Raw genomic sequence first — 19,338 nt, forward strand, 5'->3', positions numbered from 1 at the left:
TCCGGCGTCGACGAGGCGTCGTAGAGGCCGGCGTGAAGAGCGGGGGGCGGCGCGCGGAGGACGTCGTGAAGGTGCGGGGCGCGCGTCCGAGAGCGAGTTGGGGGAAAATGAGGTCGGGGCGTCCTGACCCCTGTTGGATTTCCGCCCAGGCGCGGGTGCGTGGGATTTTTTTCGGGCGAGGTCAGCCCTGCCCAGATGCGAAGCTCGATTTCAGCTTCTCTACCGGGCAGGGCTGAGAGGCCTTTTCCGGGTCAGTTGGGCAGTGCCCACATGGGAGAGCCGGTCTACCAAACAGCCAAAATCTTAGAAATCTCTGCTGAGATGAGAATTGTTGGGTTGGGCCGACCTACCAAACACACCCTAGAGAGTCAGACTATTCACGATACCATACTAGTGCTAAACACTTGTACTAACTTAGATATGTAAATACCTCTGTCATGCCTGTACTGTATATAATACAACAAACTGGAGCATAGTAGCATGGATTAATGCCTGAATTTCAACACCCTTGACTGCTGGAAATGCAGTTACAGTCAGTGACTTACTGCTGAAACACGCTGCCTATCTTTCCTGCTGAATATATATGCCTGAAACACGGTTACCTCATGAGACCTCTGTAAACAAACTGAAAATCACCAAACCTCCTAAGTTGCCAACTTGGCATCATCAAAGCTCACAGCCAAACACACCTATACATATATATATACCCCTAGGATGCAAAACACTACCTCTCTTCAAGATCAGCACCCAAATACTTCCCTGACTATTCAAATCATGAACAATACAAATAGACACTAAAATGTAATCATAACAAAAGCTGTAAATTGAAACAAAAACAAAAAAAAATGCATGAGGTTGTATATAGATCAGCGCTCTAATAAATAGATCTCTTTTAAGTTCATCAAGGAATATCCTCTTCGCCGCATGGATGTGGTTTCAGACATAGTGGATTAAACCTGTCTGGAAGCAACAGGTAACACAAGAAGATGAGAAACCAGTGAAGCAAATTATCTACCCCCACTCCTATTTTTCCACCTAGAACTACTTACTAGCAAGGGACTGCAAACACCTAGAAATCCTGTGCAGAGCTCTACCCAGCTGCTGCTCACACAAAGTGACCCAAAGTAACAAGCGCTCACCTAACGGGCACCAAGCCACCTTGCATTGCAACCTTGTGGCTGCAGCCCGCATTCTTCTCACCAGGCCTGCCCTCTCTTCATCCACATATACTAGGCATGATTTTTTGCATCCTCCATATATAGATGAAAACTAGCTGACGTTCTGGTGTTGTCTACGAGAGCCATGAGGGGTTTTGCGATTGTTGTAGCAGCAGCGCTGCTGCTTGCCGGAGAGCTGCATTGCGCAAGAACAGCACCCTCACCAGCAGAGGCGTCGGCAACACCATCTCCACCGCTGCCAACAGAGGCTCCGCAGCCAGAAGCACCACTGCAGGCTCCTCAACCACCGCGGCGCGCAACAGCACCACCGCAGCCACGGCGACGGCCACACGGACCGCCGCACGGACGAGCCCCGCCGCCAGCGGTTCCTCGGGGGCAGGATCCACCGCTGCCACCACCACGGCCAGTGGCTCCTCCGAGGCCCGACCCTCCGTCGCCGCCACGGCAGGTTGTGCCACCACAGGAACCCGTGTTGGCGGCGCCACCGCCACCACCACCCAGAGCGAGGGCCAACAACTACACTGTCGGCTGCACTACACTCCTCATATTTGGGGACTCGACAGTGGATCCTGGAAACAACAACCGTCTGAGGACGACCGCCAAGGCGAACTTCCTGCCCTACGGCATCCACTTCTATGGCCGGAGGCCGACTGGACGCTTCTCGAATGGCAGGCTAGCCACCGATATGCTGGGTAACGGAACAAACTTCTCCCTCTCCTTTCACACATTTATCTGTCTACTGTTTAGGATACCTGGCTGACAGATTTGCCTGTTGTGCAGCGGATAAGCTTGGCATACAGGGGACTATTCCAGGCTTTCTTGACCCGACGTTGAAGCTGGGCCAACTCAGGAAGGGTGTGAGCTTTGCATCAGCAGGCTCTGGATACGACGATATCACTGCCAGCACATTAGTATGTCATTGACAACAATTGTTAATATTTTCTGTTAGATCACTGCATGAAAGTCATCTATTTGATAGTGATATTAGTGAATTCATGTCTTATTATTCACATGGAAAGAATCTACCATGTAGTAGAGTTTTTTTTTCCATCAAGTAGGAAGGGGAAAACCCCTACCTAAAATTTATTAAGGGAGCTAAGGCAGCTCAAGGTTTTACACCAACCCTAGAACACAAGGGGGGAGTACAGAGAAAGAAAGGAAAACCATGTAGTAGAGTGAACTTATACATATATAGTAGGCCATAAAGTCATGACTGATCATGCATCAAGGTTTATCTAAACAGCACCAAAAAGTTCAGTACTCTCTCCGGTTCATATTGATGGACTCTACTTTGTATAGATTCGTATGAATCTAGTTAAGTTTTTGGACTAGATGCATGCCTATCTAGACAAAGTTGAGTCATTTAATATGAACTGGAGGGAGTACTTGTTCCATTCACTTCATTCGTAAGGCTTACTTGGAGGGTAAATATAAAAGGTAATGTTATTGAAGAAATCAAAACAAAATTGAGCTAGTCATTTGCAATTGCACATCAAAATGGTAACATGAGTTAAGCAGAGAAACTTCTTAGATGGTAAGCTTATGGCAAGCAACCTGTGCAAGCTTAATTGGAGGGTACTCCACAATTAGTACTGTAGTAGCATAGCTAGCTAAGCTTCTTACTTACAGAGCGCGTTGCCATTTCGGAGACAATTATGGCACTTCTGGCGCTACAAGCTACTGATCCGAGCATTGCACGGACCAAGAAGAGCGGAGAGGCTTGTTAACAGGGCTACCTTCGTCATAAGCGCTGGCACAAATGACATGCTTCTAAACTACATCGCATCAAACCGGTCAGCTGGTCCTATTGGCATGCTGCGTTATGAGAACAACCTGATATCACGCCTCGGCAACTATACCCAGGTACACATGAGTTTGGGACCAAACTAGCTAGCATCCGGCATATATAACTTGGATGTTCTGTAATCAATGTTGGATGTCACATGCAGGTGATGAGAATGCTTGGAGGGAGAAGATTCTTATTTGTCGGGCTACCACCGATCGGATGTTTACCGATAGCGAGAACATTGCTTGGAAGGGGTCCAGATGGATGCGACAGCAACTTAAACCAGCTAGCGGCTTCCTTCAACTCGAGGCTGATTCAGCTATCGAATTTCATCAACTACCAACCCCGGTTAAAAAGTGCCTACATAGACACCTACACAATCATACGGGAGGCAACAGATAACCCTCAGAGTTATGGTATGCATTTCACATTTCTTTTGGACATTGGCATGATGCAGCATTTCTTAAGCGTGATTAATCGATCTTTTATTTTTATGTAATGTCTGGATGAATGAACGGTAGGGTTGTCGGAGGTATCAAGAGGGTGCTGCGGATCAGGGATGATCGAAGTTGGTCAGACATGCAGAGGGCGAAGGACATGCCCAGATCCTAGCAAGTATCTCTACTGGGATGCCGTCCATCCAACAGAGACAACAAACCAACTTATCACAAGTCTGATGCTGGACTCCATTGCTGGACTCTACAGCTAGGTGCTAAAGCTCAAAAGGATCCTCATCCTTATGTGGATCGAGCCTGTCTGTTAAGGTTGCACTGGCAGTGGGATCGTTTCTCCTTCCTTTTTTTTAACATCAGTGACTTGTGCTATATTCAAGTGTTCTGCAATATACTTGAGTTGTAAGACTAAAGTGATTTGCAGTTATCATCCTTGCTCTTGTCATCTTTGTTTTTATCTTTATCCTTATCTTTGCTGTTATCACTAGGAGCAGGATCACCAGGAGAGATGCCTCTGAAAGTGGCTTCAATCGTACTTATCCTAACCTACATCGTCTTTCCAATAGATGATAGATTATCTAATTTATTGCTCGGGGTAGCAGATTGGTTGTCTATGTGTTTCATGGCATCAGGACATGTTTTCTTGATGATCTTAATAAGCTTGTAGGGGGGTATATATGAAACAAGTGTTAAATTGTGCAATTGTAAGAAACAGACAAAGATTTAATTGGGTGGATCAGCATGAAGAAATTGATTCGAAAAAGGCAGGTCAATTCCTTACAGTGGTTCTTGCCGATGTTACATCGATGAAGGGGTAAGAGAGGTAGCTACACTATAATCCTGCTATGAAACCACAAATCTTAATCAGGAAAATGTTCTGGATTTTCCCTAAATCAGATCACAGATATGTAGGGAAATGACAACACGAAAACATTAACCACATAAAAGGATATGAAATGGCAGCAGGCAACAAGTATCAGGATTCATGATTGACAATCTTCTGCTACCTCGAATCAGGAGATTAAACAACCTGCAGAGCCCATATATGGATATATAGAAATAATTGTCAACACTAGTAATCAGAAATCAGAAGAGCACATCACTTGATAATCCCAGAACATTGCCATCATAACATTCGAAACTGCAACATCTTAAACAAGTTCTAGTAGGATGGCCAATTACACGCCGCCACCAACACAAAACACACTCCATCCATAAACCCGAACAGAGATCAGACCTTCTGTTTTCTCAACAGACAAAGCCACTTGCTTAAGAGCCTTACTAATGGCGCATTCCAGGATGATAAAGTGAATCTACTGCTACCCACTGCCTCAAAATCTTGTCCACAGTCAGAGAGAGCCGGTCCGACGCACAGCTCAATAACGCTCCTCCGACTTCACATTCGCCTTCTCCGGCTTCACATTTGCCTTCTCCGACTTCACATTTGCCTTCTCCGACTTCTTCGATTTCTCCGGCACCACGTTCACCAGCTCGTACTCCACCTTCGATACGTTGTTGTCCTCATTCACCTTGAAGCCAGCAGGCTCCTCGATCACCTCAATCAGGCCCCACTTGTCCACCGCCAGCCTCATCGTATCCTTGAACATGTCGATCCTGGCATTGCGGAAGATCACTGTGTTCCCTGGCTTCACCATCTCAACTGTTGACAGGAAAATGCCACTCGTTAGATTAGCCTGTGTGCTGCAACTTTGTAAGCAGAGCATTACTATAGACAAGATATTATTCATATAACTTAAATGAAACTAAATCAGATGAATAAAACATTAACATGGTGCGAACTAAACATGCAGGGATAACAGATTATGTAGTATGGAGCGTATAAACACACATCATCCAGCAGACTTAAATAACCAGCTTATGGGCGTCCACTATTATTCCCTAATCAACAACATGTGTTATGGATCATCACAGATGCACAACATCATCCACAGTTTCACTTGGATCAAGCCTGGAGCATATGCATATATGAATCTTACTTTGGAAAATGAGTTAACTTGTCACATGCATCTACCTCCAGCATAAACGACAAATTTACAGATGTTTCAACACGACAGGCAAACCTATCTTGCTTAGGTACATATATATATCCCAATGGACATATCTCACATTCAAGTTATTAGTGCACATTATGTATCAAAAATAACATGGCAGTAAAGTGAGGTTGTATGATCACTATAACAGAAAATAAAATGCTGATACGGTAGCTGCAGCTTAAGTGAATTGATCTTGTGCATGACCCTTCAAATCATATATATGCAGCAAGTGAGCTTTCTGCAATGGATGCTAAACCATTTTCCAAAGGGAGAGCTACCAGCATTAGTGTTACAGAAAACCAAACAATGACGATTATACCATGGTAACTGTTACTGATCCCCCCAACAGTTGATGAACAACAATGTAAGCTACACGCCCTTTGATTAAATCATGTACGCACGACTAGCGTGATAATTACTACAGTAGTAGTAAACATGTATCCACATTAGTTGTGCAAATTGCACATGGTCGTACGGTCACTGTAACAGAAGATATAACGCTGATATGGCAACTGCGGTGTAAGTGGATTCGTCTTCCTTTGATTCGTGTATGCAACAGGTCAATTTCCCCCAGTGCGAAACAGAAACTGAAACCCAAACAGTTGATGAGAAACAAGCATAAACAAGAGAGCAAGCTACACGTCCTTGAAATCATACGCACACAATCCAAGCTCAAGGATTTATCCAAAGCAAATGCAAGACTTTTAAAGCTTTGGTACCCCAAATGCAGGACCCAAATACATGGCTACCAACACTAGCCGCATGCAACAGGAAATCAAATGATGACTGTAGTCTAACTGGAAGCAATTGTGTCGATCTCCCCAACAGTCCGTAGATCAAGAAGCATGTACAGATCAATGCAGCAGCTAGCAGCAACGCAGAAGCAGATCTAACAAAACCATCGGCCATGGACTAGCGAAGTAAACTTGATCTAGGACGCGTCGTGGAACAAACTGATATATACGTGGCGGAATAAACGTACACGTACGGGCACGTCTAAAAGGCAGATTCGTTCATGGGACGAATCGAGCGCGCGGGCAACCTAGATGGATGGGAGGGGAAAGTAGGGGCATACTCTGGTGGTTGCGGGCGGTGAAGAGGACGGTGCCGGTGTGGTCCCCGACGAGGCACTCGGCGACCTGGGTGCGGCGGAAGGAGGTGAGGTTGGGGAGGGACTTGTCGAGGACGGTGCGGGCGGAGAGGACGCGGGCGACGAGGTTGTTGCCCTCCGTCATGGGCTCGAGCTTGTCGACGGTGGTGAAGACGGGCTTGCGCAGCTTGATGGGCCCGGCGGCCGCGGCGGGGGCGGGGGCGGTGCTGCTGCTGCTGCCGGGCTGCGGCGCGGGGCCGGAGGCGGGTGCGGGTGCGCGGAGGTTGGAGGTAGGGCGCCTGGTGGTCGACATCGCCGGAACCCTAAACCCTAGAGCGAGCGAGCGAGAGAGATTCCGTCTCTGGCGGTGGCGGAGGTGGTGGTGGCGGTTACCTTGCTGCGATGCTCCGTCTCGTAGTCGTATATAAAGAAAGACGAAGAAAAGGGGGAGGGGAAGCGACGAGCCGTAACGCGGGCCCAAGTGGGCGTAATCAGATCAGCTCCAGTGGGCCGGCCCGATTAAAGCTCTAAGTATCTTCCACCCCCACGGGCCCGCCTGGCAGCGGGCGCAAGGCCTGTTTCAAGCGCATCACTTCGGCGGTCTTCGCTTCCGCTTCTGTGCACCCTTCGTCATCAATACATACCGCCGTCTCGTCTTCTACACGCGCATAAGGCCTGGCGGTCGGCGGTCTTCCTCTTGCGTGAGATAGACGGTGACGGGTTCCCTCCCATCTCCACCGGCCATAGCATGAGTCTCATCTCCTTCATGCCGCTCCAGCGGTATGAGGGAAGGGACCTTGATGCACGTCTTCACAAAGTTTTCACATTTTGTTTACTCATATAACTTAATTTTCTATTAACGAAACGAGGTCCCTAGTGTCGGCTCCTACAGCATCCCTTTGTGAAACGTGCCTCGATAAACTGTCCATCCCTCCCACCCTAGTGCCAATCCATAAGGAGTGGCTTCGAAGTGTCGGATACGTCTAGTAGGTGGCACCACGTAGGATACCAACATGTGGCTACGACATGGTAGCAACCCACGCATTATCCATCCCTCATATTGCATCTCTCGTGTTGCCGCCGCCCCCGCTGACATGGCATGCTGGAAGGGCCTGCCGAATAAAGTACCCGAGGTTATCTGGAAGCCCACGTTCAGAAGTATTGGAGGCCCGGAAACCCATAGATTCTCGATAAGGAAACTAGAGTTGTATTAGAAATTGTGTAGCAAAATAGTAAAAAGGCCCAATGTTCCTGTCAACAGTTTGTAATTTGTACGACACGAAACCCTCGGCTCTGCCTCCTATATAAAGGGGAATCAAGGGTGAAAGAAAGGATCGAATCCATTGTCAACATACACCCTAGTTTTCAATTTCCCAAGATAGATTTAATTTCTCTATTTGATAATTCTACTTGCCCACTAGTTTGAGGATGATAAGCGGAAGCAATCCTATGATTAATACCATATTTAGCAAGAGTTTTTCTAAAACCACCATGAATAAAATGAGAACCTCCATCAGTCATAATATATCTAGGTACTCCAAACCTAGGAAAAATAATATCTAAAATCATTCTTAAAGAGGTCTCACCATCAGCACTTTTTGTGGGTATGGCTTCCACCCATTTAGTAACATAATCAACAGCGACAAGTATATGAGTGTTACCTTCTGAAGAAGGGAAAGGACCCATGAAGTCAAATCCCCAACAATCGAATGGTTCAATAACAAGAGTATAGTTCATAGGCATTTCATTGCGTCTGGAGATATTACCAACCCTTTGACATTCATCACAAGATAAAATATACTTTCTTGCATCTTTGAAGAGAGTTGGCCAATAGAAACCTGATTGTAGAACTTTTTGAGCGGTTCTATCTCCGGCGTGATGTCCTCCATAAGCACTACCATGACACTTACTCAATATCTCTTGTTGTTCATATTCGGGAACACATCTTCGCATAATACCATACACTCCTTCTTTATATAAGTGTGGGTCATCCCAAAAATAATGCCTCAAGTCATAAAAGAATTTCCTCCTTTGCTGAGCTGAAAAGGTTGGAGGCAAGTACTTGGAAACAATAAAGTTAGCATAATCAGCATACCAAGGAAATCCCCTTCAAGTCATCAAGAGTGTAGCCAATAGCTCCTCGGTGTTTCTTCAATATTTCCAATAACCTTTCCTCCTCAAAATCTGAAAGCTTAGAACTAATAATAACAGGATATATTTTCTTATCATCAATATGAGCATACTTAAGATTATCAGGTAATGGTTTCAAATCGAAAACAGGATCTTCCTTTGGTGGTGGTATTGTACCTAGATCTTCAACCGGTAAGTCGTGTTTAAGAATAGGTTGACGAAGGAAAATTTCATCAAGCTCATTCCTTTCTTCCCTAAAAACTCCACTCTCACTATCCTCCAAATGTTGCTGCAAAGGATTATTAGGAGCAAGAGCAATAGATGCACACTGTTCAACTCTAAAATCATCGTTAGGCAAATCAGCTTTATAAGGAGTTTTGGCAAATTTAGAGAAATTAAACTCATAAGATTCACCAGCAAATTTAGTCACAATTTTTTCCTTCTTGCAATCTATAATAGCTCCACAAGTATTTAGAAAAGGTCTACCAAAAATAATAGGACAAGTCTTACTAGCAGCAGAACCAAGTACCAAAAAGTCAGCAGGATATTTAATCTTACCACATAGAACTTCCACATCTCGAATAATACCAATAGGAGAGATAGTTTCTCTATTAGCTAGCCGAATAACCACATCAATATCTTCAAGTTCACAAGAACCAATTTCATGCATGATTTCCGTGTAAAGCTCATAAGGAATGACACTAATACTTGCACCAATGTCGCATAAACCATAATAACAATGATCACCAATTCTAACAGAGAGCATAGGAACACTGGCTTTCCTAGACTTATTAGGATGCGAAACAATATTAGAAGCATCTTCACAGAAAATAATATGACCATCTTCTACATTTGTAGTCACAAGATCCTTAACTATTGCAATAGCAGGTTCAACCTTTATTTGTTCTTCACGTTCTATAGGTTTCTTTGCACTTTTATTAACCGCACTAGTTATAAAAGAATATTCCTTCATTTTAAAAGGGAAAGGAGTTTTTTCAATATAAGCTTCAGGAAGAATATGATCAACAGTTTTAATTTCAACACATTTATTTATAGATGAATCAGTTTTATCTTTGTACGGTTCATGATACTTATCAAAATTCTTCCTAGGAAATTCAAAATGAGAGGCAAAAGCTTTATAAAAATTTGCAACAACTTGAGGGTCAAGACCATAAGTAGCACTCATATTACGAAATTTATCAGTATCCATAAAAATTTCAATGCATTTATAATCATAGTTTATACCTGACTCTCTATCTTTGTCGTTCCCCCATCCTTCAGTATTCTCCTGAATCCGATCAAGAAGGTCCCTTTTAAACTCTTCTTTGTTGCATGTAAATGATCCAGAACAAGTAGTATCCAGCAAGGTTTTATCTTGAAAAGAAAGTCTTGCATAGAAATTATCAATGATAATATTACCAGGAAGCTCATGAATGGGGCATTTGAGCATTAAAGACTTCAATCTCCCCCATGCTTGGGCAATACTCTCTCCATCATGAGGCCAGAAATTATATATGCGGTTTCGGTCTTTGTGAATTTCACTTGGAGGATAGAATTTAGAATAAAATAAAGGCACAATATCCTTCCAATCAAGAGAATCCCCATTCTTCAGCAATTTATACCAATGCGCTGCTTTACCAGACAGTGATGTAGAGAATAGTTTCTTCCTAACTTTATCCATAGCAGTACCTGCACATTTGAATAACCCGCATAATTCATGTAAAAACAGTAAATGATCTCCAGGATGGACTGTTCCATCCCCTTCACAGCGGTTATCCACAACACGTTCAATAATTTTCATAGGTATTTTGTATGGAACCTCTTTCTCACATGGTGCCTCATCCACTACCTTTGCAGTAGTAGTAGATTTTCCAAATAGGAATTCAAGAGAAGATCTCTCCATAATGAATTATAGCAAGAAAGTAAATAAAATCAGCACGTACAGTAAAGGTTTCCCTTACCAATTCCACTTACCAATAGCGCTTCTCTCCCCGGCAACGGCGCCAGAAAATAGTCTTGATGACCCACAAGTATAGGGGGTGTATCGTAGTACTTTTGATAAATAAGAGTGTCGAACCCAACGAGGAGCAGAAGGTGTTGACAAGCAGTTTCGATGAAGGATTCACTGTAAATGCTCTCAGACAAGTATTCAGGGGGTTTTGATATAGCAGATAAATAAAGTAGAAGTAAATAAAATGCGAGAGTAATAGTTGCAGCAAGTGGCCCAATCCTTTTTAGCACAAAGGACAATCCGGTTTGTTTACTTATAATGACCAAACGTTCTTGAGGACACACGGGAATTTAGTCTAGTGCTTTCGCTTCATATAGCTGATTAATCTTCATTGTTTTGATAAGTATTGTGTGGGTGAACCTATGCTAATGCACCGCCCTTCCTAGGACTAATACATACTTGTGATTATACCCCTTGCAAGCATCCTCAAATACAAGAAAGTAATTAAGATAAATCTAACCACGGCCTTAAACTCTGAGATCCTGGTATCCCTCCTGCATCGATATACCAATGGGGGTTCAGGTTGCTGTCACTCCGGCAACCCCACAATTAGCAAACGAATACAAGATGTATTCCCCTAGGCCCATAAAGGTGAAGTATCATGTAGTCGACGTTCACATGACACCACTAGAAGAATAACACCACAACTTAAATATCAAATCATTGAATATTAATCAACATAGTTCACTACTAACATTTAGACTCCACCCATGTCCTCAAGAACTAAACGAACTACTCACGAGACATCACATGGAACATGATCAGAGGTGATATGATGATGAAAAACAATCTGAACATAAACCTTGGTTCAATAGTTTCACTCAGTAGCATCAATAACAAGGAGTAATCAATACCGGGAGAGTTTCCCCTACCAAACAATCAAGATTCAACCCTAGATGTTACAGCGGTGACGAGGTGCAGCGGTGGAGATGGCGGTGACGATGGTGGAGATGATGGTGATGATGATCCCAATGAAGTCCAGCTCGATGGTGGTGACGATGGCGTCGATTTCCCCCTCCGGGAAGGAATTTCCCCGGCGGATTTCAGCCTGCCGGAGAGCTCTTTTCTCTCTGGTGTTTTCCGCCCCGCAGAGGCGGCTGTGTCGCTTCGCGATTATTCCCTGGAGCTTAGGTTTTCGGGGAGAAGAAGTACGCGAAGGAGAGGCGGCCGAAGGGGGCTGTGGGCCCCCTCCCCACAAGGCGGCGCGGCCAGGGCAGGGCCCGCGCCGGCCTATGGGGGGGCCATGGCGGCCCTCCTCGGCTCCTCCTTTTGGCTGGCTCATTCTTCTGGAAAAATATGATCTTCAGTGTAATTTCCGTCAATTGTTGATCTTCAGAAATATTGCATTCTGACGGTGCTTTTTCCAGCAGAATCCTGACTCCGGTGAATGATTCTCCAATAATCATGAAACATGCAAAATAGGTGAAATAACATAAGTATCATCTCTAAATATGAAATATATCAATGAATAACAGTAAATTATGATATAAAATAGTGATGCAAAATGGACGTATCAAGGTGACACGAGAAACACGGTGACACAAGCTCGAGTCGATAGAGCACGTGAAGAAAGAAGTCGAGGAAACAGATCAAGAGAACGGTGACACTCGCCAGAAGTTAACGATGAATACATGTGCGGACTCCCTTGCTTTAAGTTACCTGATAGATTGCAAGATCCAGAGGACTAGTTAGTCGACTACCTGGAAACAGTGAAGCCGATGGGCGGAACTAGGGAAACGCCATGCAAAGCGTCCAAGTTCACCTCAGCGGAGCCGCAAGATCTTGGCTGAAGAAGTTACCAGAAGGATCCATCGATAGCTGGGAGAGTTTTGAGGACTTGTTCGTGAGAAACTTGTACGACAATTTGTAACACGAAACCCTCGACTCTGCCTCGTATATAAAGGGGAACCGAAGGTGAAAGAAAGGATCGAATCCATTGTCAACATACACCATAGTTTTCATAGTCGAGCACCTTTTCGGTTGAACCTTGGAGATATACTTGCCCTCTACTTTACGCGAAACCCTAAGTCTACAACCTGTAGGCATTGACAAGTTAATCCCTTATCACCCGCCCCTCGTTTGAATGCGGAGAGTTTGACGGTGACTTCCCAACAACGACTCAAACCCTCACACGCTTCGACTGTCACTCTCACCATTGTTTCGAAGGCGCCGATGGTACCTAGATCTGGCCGTTGGCAACTCAATGCCACTGTTGCTTCTGGATGCCGTTCTGGCATCTTCCTCTATACCATCTGGACCGGCTAGCAACTCTTTTTCGACAACCAATGCTTGTCGACTCTCCGGGCAAACAACTCCAACCGAGACCACCTCACACACAAGGTGTTCAACGGTTTAATAGGTATGTGCTTCATCTAGATATCTGTCTATGTAATTTAGACAATATAGTGTTTGTTTGATTGGTTTTTTTTGTTATTCTCATCAGAACATAAATAAAGATGATAATGGCAAGTGGTGACCAAAAGGATGAGAAAGCTCATGTCATTGCAGAACCGCATTGTGCCGGTGCATGATAACTCCCATCCATCATCAATAGCTCAACAAAAGTTGGACATCTCGCGAGGCACGATATCCAAGTTGCATTTCTTTTAGCTTTACTTCTTTTTTTCTTCCGTAATTATTATGACGAATATAAATGTATCTGAACACTAGTCTGCAAAGAATGACAATTTGCGGAACAGAAAGGGGAAAATTTGAGATACGGTGAGGGTTACGGATTGGGGGCAAGGCGAGGTGGACGATGAGATGAGATGAGATGAGATGAGATGAGATGAAGAAATAAATGGACACGTGATGCACGTAGTAGAATACCACAGGCAGGCAGGCCGGCCGGCCGGCCGCAATACCACTGCTGCCGGTGCCGGCGCCGGCCATCTACACCTACCTACCTACTACCAGAAAGAAGCACAAGCAGGGGAGGAGGAGACCAGTAGCAGCACGCACGCACGCACGCCATTAATAAATAATACGACTCGTACCGCTTTCCTTCTTCCTTGCTTCTCGCCTTCGTGTTCTCCCCCGACACCACGCACCATCGCGCTTCTCGCCTCGCCTCGCCCCCTTTCTACTCCCCGCACGGCAGCACCCACACAAATTTCGCCACCAGCTAGCCATGGCGCTGTTGGACGGAGGGGAGGTGGACCACCTCGCCGGGGAGAGGGCCACGGCGCTGTTCGACGTCGACGCCATGAAGGTCGCCTGGGCCGGCTCGCGCCACGCCGTCGAGGTCAACGACCGCATGGCCAGACTCGTCGCATCAGACCCTGTAAGCATCCATACATCCATCCAGCCAGCCCTCCCCAATTCGGTTCGATTCGATTGATTCCAGTCCCCACCCACCCACCACCCATGGGCGCCATGGATCTCACTTCTCCTGCCACCAATCTCTTCACTTATTATCCCCAAAATTAGAAGATTACTACTGCGCAACCATCAGTTCACCCGCCCGGAGACCACTACCCAGTATTCATTCATGATTATTTGCTGCTACCGGTAATTCGCCTCGATTCCACTAGTTTTGCCTGGCGGATCCCACAAAAAAATATTTCTCTATAGCGACCTAGTTTAGCCTGGCGGATCCCACAAAATTATCTGCCAACTTCAGTCAGACATAATCACACTCAACCTTACCAGCTTTGGATGCTTCACCCCCTGCCGTCCTCGCATTACGAATATGCTTATGGTTTCCAGTGTCTCCCTGTTTTGTCTCACCAGCTCACACTAGGAATATGCTCAAGGAGGATTCCACTGATGCATCAACTACTTTTTTTTTTTTTTTTCCACCTTCTGCTTGTAATGTTTCAGTCACCTGCAAAGTTCCAAATCCACATGTTATATTGTTTGAGAGATAGTACAAAAAAGAAAAAGAAAAAACTCCAAAAAGTGTGATGGTACAGGTGTCATGGGGTTCAGTCAAAACTTTCCCTTGCCGCAAACACCATACGGGTAGCTATCACGAATGCTGATTACACCACTACGACTAGGATATATGTATGCTATGATCATCATGAATGTTGATTGGACCACTAGGACACGCTATGATTTTCCAGCTTCAAACTGGGCAGTCCATTCACTGTAAGCAACTCCGCGGGACTGTTTCCTTCTAACACCCAGCCAAACTACTGCCTAGCATTATTATGTTCTGTATTCTACCCAAGAGGTAAAGATGTTCCATTCACGTGACTATGGTGGTGGCAACTGCTAAAGTCGCCACATAGAAAGAAAGGGCTCACTTAAATTCCATTCATTTCCGATCTAGGTGTTCCGCAAGGACACAAGGACGATGCTCTCCAGGAAGGAGCTGTTCAAGGACACGCTCAAGAAGGCGGCACACGCGTGGAAGCGCATCGTGGAGTTACGCCTTACAGGTCCTGCGCCTGCCCAACAACACCCGACCCCAAGCTTTCTCGGCCATTTTTTTTCTATGTATATATACTCCACTGATGTACGTCCATGTTCCTTTATTTTGGATTAACAGAAGAGGAAGCAAATTTGCTGAGGCTGTACGTTGACCAGCCTGGTTACGTTGATCTCCACTGGGTATGTTAAATCGATTCTCTATATATCCTTGTTTCTCAATACATACAACTCTCAAGCATTTGCCTGTTTTTCGCTTGAGTTATGTGCCGGGGACGCCCTTGAGCTAGTCCTGCACTGTGTGTGACAAATTGCTTGTCATATAGATGTAGAATTAATTGTCACTTCGAGCCTTCCTTTTAACAATACTTCATTTCAGACATCACAATATTTTACCTTGATAAGTTCAACTTCAATGCACTTAAATTATCTGCGTTTTTATATGAATTATTCCTTTTGCAGGGCATGTTTGTTCCTGCTATAAAAGGGCAAGGAACTGAAGAGCAACAGCAGAAGTGGTTACCAATGGCGTACAAGTTCCAAATTATTGGATGCTATGCTCAGACTGAACTTGGCCATGGTTCAAATGTCCAGGGTCTTGAGACAACTGCCACATTTGATCCAAATACCGATGAGTTTATTATGCACAGCCCCACTCTGACCTCTAGCAAGGTAATATTTTGTAGCCTACTTTATCTATCTACTCCCTCCGTTCTATATTAGTTGTCACAGATTTGGATGTATCTACCCAAAAAATGTGTCTGGATACATCCAAATCAGCGACAACTAATATGGAACGGGGGAGTATTTTTTTATTTCAAGATTTTGCTTTCTTAGTTATATTTCCCTAGCATTTTGATTTTTCTCAAGAGTTTTTTTTCATGATTCATGATTCTCCTGCCCCCTCTTATGTGCAGTGGTGGCCTGGTGGCCTGGGAAAAGCTTCCACTCATGCAGTTGTGTATGCTCGTCTGATAACGGAAGGAAAAGACTATGGCATACATGGTAGAGCCTTTTGCATTTTATGGTGACGTTTAATTGCGCTCTTCCTTTGTGAACCGTAACTCACTTTCATCCATACTTCAGGTTTCATTGTGCAGTTGCGTAGCTTAGATGACCACTCTCCGCTTCCGGGCATTACTCTTGGTGATATTGGTGGGAAATTTGGCAGTGGTGCATATAACAGCATGGATAATGGTGTTCTGCGCTTTGACCATGTGCGCATCCCAAGGGATCAAATGTTGATGAGGTCTGTTCATGAACTGCTCTGTTCTGGCACTTTATGTGTTTACCAAATAAAATTTGATATAACCCTCGTAGAAAATGTCATGATTATTTATTTCAGGCTTTCTCAAGTTACAAGGGAGGGAAAATATGTACACTCAGATGTACCAAAGCAGCTTCTTTATGGTACAATGGTTTATGTTCGTCAAACAATTGTTGCAGATGCTTCTAAGGCTTTGTCCCGTGCTGTTTGCATTGCTGTAAGGTATAGTGCTATCCGAAAGCAGTTCGGTTCCCAAGCTGGTGGCCCTGAGACTCAGGTACTACAGTTAGTCTTTTCCAGTTGGCATTTGCTTGTTTTCTTCAGTGACATGACATGCTTACTCCTGTGTTTTTGATTTGTTTTTGAAATATTTTGTTACTCTGGCCAATACTCCCAACTAGAAGCAAAATCAGTCATGCAAAGAAATATAATAAATGAGTGCATAACTTCTTACTATCAACAAGTGACTGATGTATTTAAACTGCTTCCAGGTCCTCAATTACAAGACTCAACAAAGTAGGCTCTTTCCTTTGCTGGCTTCAGCTTATGCATATAGGTTTGTGGGTGAATGGCTCAAGTGGCTATACACGGATGTCACACAGAAGCTGGAAGCTAAGGATTTCTCAACACTGCCTGAGGCTCATGCGTGTACTGCTGGGTTGAAGTCCGTGACAACATCGGCAACAGCTGTACGTATAATCAACTAATTCAGTGATACCTTCAACAATTATACCTGTTTACTGGTTCATACTGATCCTGCAAATGAAACCTTCTGCTTCATCAGTTCATCTTTATCATGTACTCCCTCCGTCCCAAAATGTAAGGCGTCTAAAGATTGGTCAAAAGTCAAACCTTACAAACTTTGACCAAATATTTAGAAAAAAATATTTACATCTACAATATCAAATTAACATATTAAGAAAATATACTTTAGGGTGAATCTATTGATAATGATTTAATATTGTAAATATTTATATTTTTGTGTATAAACTTGGTCAAACTTTAAAAACATTGACTTTTAACTAATCCTTAGATGCCTTATATTTTGGGACGGAGGGAGTATTATTTATAGCATGTCAAACATGAGCTTGAAATACGCCCATTCTTCTATTTTGACACGAAATCTTCACAATTAGTTGTGGTGCTATGCAAAGTTACAAACTGTACAGTTATAACTTAGTATTAGGATATGCATGGTCTAGCCACTTTATATAATGGATGCATTTCACACGTATTATTATTATTATTATTATTATTGTTCAGTGATAACGCTAATCTCTTATGCAGGATGCAATTGAAGAATGCCGAAAATTGTGTGGTGGGCATGGTTACCTGAACAGCAGTGGGCTTCCTGAACTGTTCGCGGTCTATGTTCCTGCTTGCACTTATGAAGGAGACAATGTTGTTTTGCTTTTGCAGGTTAGCATGATGTTCCTTGGTTCTGATTTGATCTCTTTTAGCCTGCTTTTTTTTTTTAATCTTGGTTCACTTTTGGCAGGTTGCAAGGTTCTTAATGAAGACTGTTTCTCAGTTGGCCTCTGGGAAGCAACCTGTTGGTACAACAGCATACATGGGCAACATACAGTACTTGGTGCAATGCAAGAGTGCTGTAAATACAGGTATTCAGTTAAATCTCCAGGCAGATTCTTTATATTATAACTTCTGGAGCCTTACGTGCCATTTTGTCTAGAGCCTCCTGGGGAATCTATAGACCTTGTGATGATCATGATACTAATTCATGTATTTATTGTTCTCCACAGCTGAAGACTGGCTTAATCCTGCTGCCATAAAGGAGGTGTTTGAAGCTAGGGCGCTGAGGATGGCGGTAAATTGTGCCCAGAACATAAGCAAGGCCCCAAGCCAAGAAGAAGGTTGGTATTACAGATGCTGAATTAGAACAATCAAAACGTGTAGGCCCTTTTTAACAGCCCATGGATAATTACTACTGCCTTGCAGGTTTTTCTGAGCTCTCCCCTGATTTACTTGAGTCTGCTGTGGCCCACGTCCAGTTGATTATTGTGACCAAGTGAGTAGTTCGGCTTTAAAATTGCTTTGGAAACAAGTGGTTCCTGGCGCTTTTGTATTTCCATAGTCCAGAACAAGTATTCATTCAATTTGTCTCCTCCCTATATGATGTAGGTTCATCGAGAAGCTGCAGCAGGACATCATTGGCCATGGAGTGAAGGATCAGCTCCAGAACCTCTGCAACATCTACGCGCTCCATCTTCTCCACAAGCACTTGGGCGACTTCCTGTCGACGGGGTGCATCACGCCCAAGCAGGGAGCGCTGGCAAACGAGCAGCTCGGAAAGCTCTACGCCCAGGTAGGCCAATCATCTCTGCTGCAACCTCGCCGTAACACTTGGGGACGGTGGAGCTATCGCTGAATGGATGTCTTACATCGCTATGCTGGGTGGTGCAGGTGCGGCCTAACGCGGTGGCGCTGGTTGACGCATTTGATTACACAGACCACTACCTGGCTTCCGTACTGGGGCGGTATGATGGGAACGTGTACCCGGCGCTGTACGAGGAGGCGTGGAAGGACCCTTTGAACGAGACGGTGGTGCCGGACGGTTACCAGGAGCACCTCCGGCCGCTGCTCAAGCAGCAGCTCAAGCTTTCCAGGCTATGAATGATCCTGAATCTGTCCACGGACGTGTTCGGAGTCTATAGCAATAATAATCAAGGAGAGGTGATTGTTTGTCACTTGTGAAAAATAGCAAGAGGGACAGTGACGTTAGAATAAAGATTGTACCAGTAAACTAGCACGTGAGAGACAGCTGTAGCCTGTAGTAGCAAAGTTGGTTACTATGGATGTGATGATTCTATTATCTCTACTACTATAGTACACAATTTTTTGAACATTTGAATCCACCTTCCTCTCCCCTTGTCCACCCGCCATTGGCAAAATAATTTCACTATTAGCCGTCGATTTCACTCAATCCAACGGCTGCTCTTGTCCGGATTCGCTACCCCGCCCAGTCCCGCCATTCCATC

At 44.5% G+C, this 19,338-nt stretch overlaps 3 protein-coding genes across 3 annotated transcripts; 2 read left to right on the forward strand and 1 right to left on the reverse strand.

Annotated features, from left to right (window-relative positions):
• Window positions 1-790: 790 nt before the first annotated feature.
• On the forward strand, window positions 791-3,848 carry LOC127313908 (GDSL esterase/lipase At5g45950). The gene is made up of 5 exons (XM_051344390.2): window positions 791-1,870; window positions 1,959-2,089; window positions 2,808-3,041; window positions 3,128-3,380; window positions 3,486-3,848. Exons 1-5 carry the CDS (start codon window positions 1,303-1,305, stop codon window positions 3,671-3,673), a joined length of 1,374 nt encoding a protein of 457 aa, XP_051200350.1. The 5' UTR covers window positions 791-1,302; the 3' UTR covers window positions 3,674-3,848.
• A 671-nt stretch (window positions 3,849-4,519) lies between these two features.
• Window positions 4,520-6,944, reverse strand: LOC127311718 (uncharacterized protein At4g28440). The gene is made up of 2 exons (XM_051342184.1): window positions 6,546-6,944; window positions 4,520-5,076 (listed from the first exon to the last, which is right to left on the reverse strand). Exons 1-2 carry the CDS (start codon window positions 6,871-6,873, stop codon window positions 4,793-4,795), a joined length of 612 nt encoding a protein of 203 aa, XP_051198144.1. The 5' UTR covers window positions 6,874-6,944; the 3' UTR covers window positions 4,520-4,792.
• A 6,796-nt stretch (window positions 6,945-13,740) lies between these two features.
• On the forward strand, window positions 13,741-19,211 carry LOC127311716 (peroxisomal acyl-coenzyme A oxidase 1). The gene is made up of 14 exons (XM_051342183.2): window positions 13,741-13,984; window positions 14,978-15,086; window positions 15,197-15,258; window positions 15,538-15,747; window positions 15,993-16,080; window positions 16,162-16,324; window positions 16,421-16,619; window positions 16,834-17,031; window positions 17,630-17,761; window positions 17,841-17,961; window positions 18,103-18,213; window positions 18,299-18,368; window positions 18,482-18,665; window positions 18,764-19,211. Exons 1-14 carry the CDS (start codon window positions 13,832-13,834, stop codon window positions 18,971-18,973), a joined length of 2,010 nt encoding a protein of 669 aa, XP_051198143.1. The 5' UTR covers window positions 13,741-13,831; the 3' UTR covers window positions 18,974-19,211.
• Window positions 19,212-19,338: the final 127 nt, after the last annotated feature.

Source organism: Lolium perenne, chromosome 7 (assembly GCF_019359855.2).
Source record: "Lolium perenne isolate Kyuss_39 chromosome 7, Kyuss_2.0, whole genome shotgun sequence".
NCBI lineage: Eukaryota > Viridiplantae > Streptophyta > Magnoliopsida > Poales > Poaceae > Lolium > Lolium perenne.

Bases quoted from the DNA above. Each gene is read 5' to 3' on its own strand.
- LOC127311716 (XM_051342183.2), top strand. From the start codon at position 13,832: ATGGCGCTGTTGGACGGAGGGGAGGTGGACCACCTCGCCGGGGAGAGG. The intron at 15,087-15,196 runs GTCCTGCGCCTG...TTGGATTAACAG, and splicing joins CGTGGAGTTACGCCTTACAG to AAGAGGAAGCAAATTTGCTG. The intron at 16,325-16,420 runs GTCTGTTCATGA...TATTTATTTCAG, and splicing joins AGGGATCAAATGTTGATGAG to GCTTTCTCAAGTTACAAGGG.
- LOC127311718 (XM_051342184.1), bottom strand. From the start codon at position 6,873: ATGTCGACCACCAGGCGCCCTACCTCCAACCTCCGCGCACCCGCACCC. The intron at 5,077-6,545 runs GTATGCCCCTAC...TCCTGTCAACAG, and splicing joins CACCGCCCGCAACCACCAGA to TTGAGATGGTGAAGCCAGGG.
- LOC127313908 (XM_051344390.2), top strand. From the start codon at position 1,303: ATGAGGGGTTTTGCGATTGTTGTAGCAGCAGCGCTGCTGCTTGCCGGA. The intron at 2,090-2,807 runs GTATGTCATTGA...TCTTACTTACAG, and splicing joins ATATCACTGCCAGCACATTA to AGCGCGTTGCCATTTCGGAG. The intron at 3,381-3,485 runs GTATGCATTTCA...AATGAACGGTAG, and splicing joins AGATAACCCTCAGAGTTATG to GGTTGTCGGAGGTATCAAGA.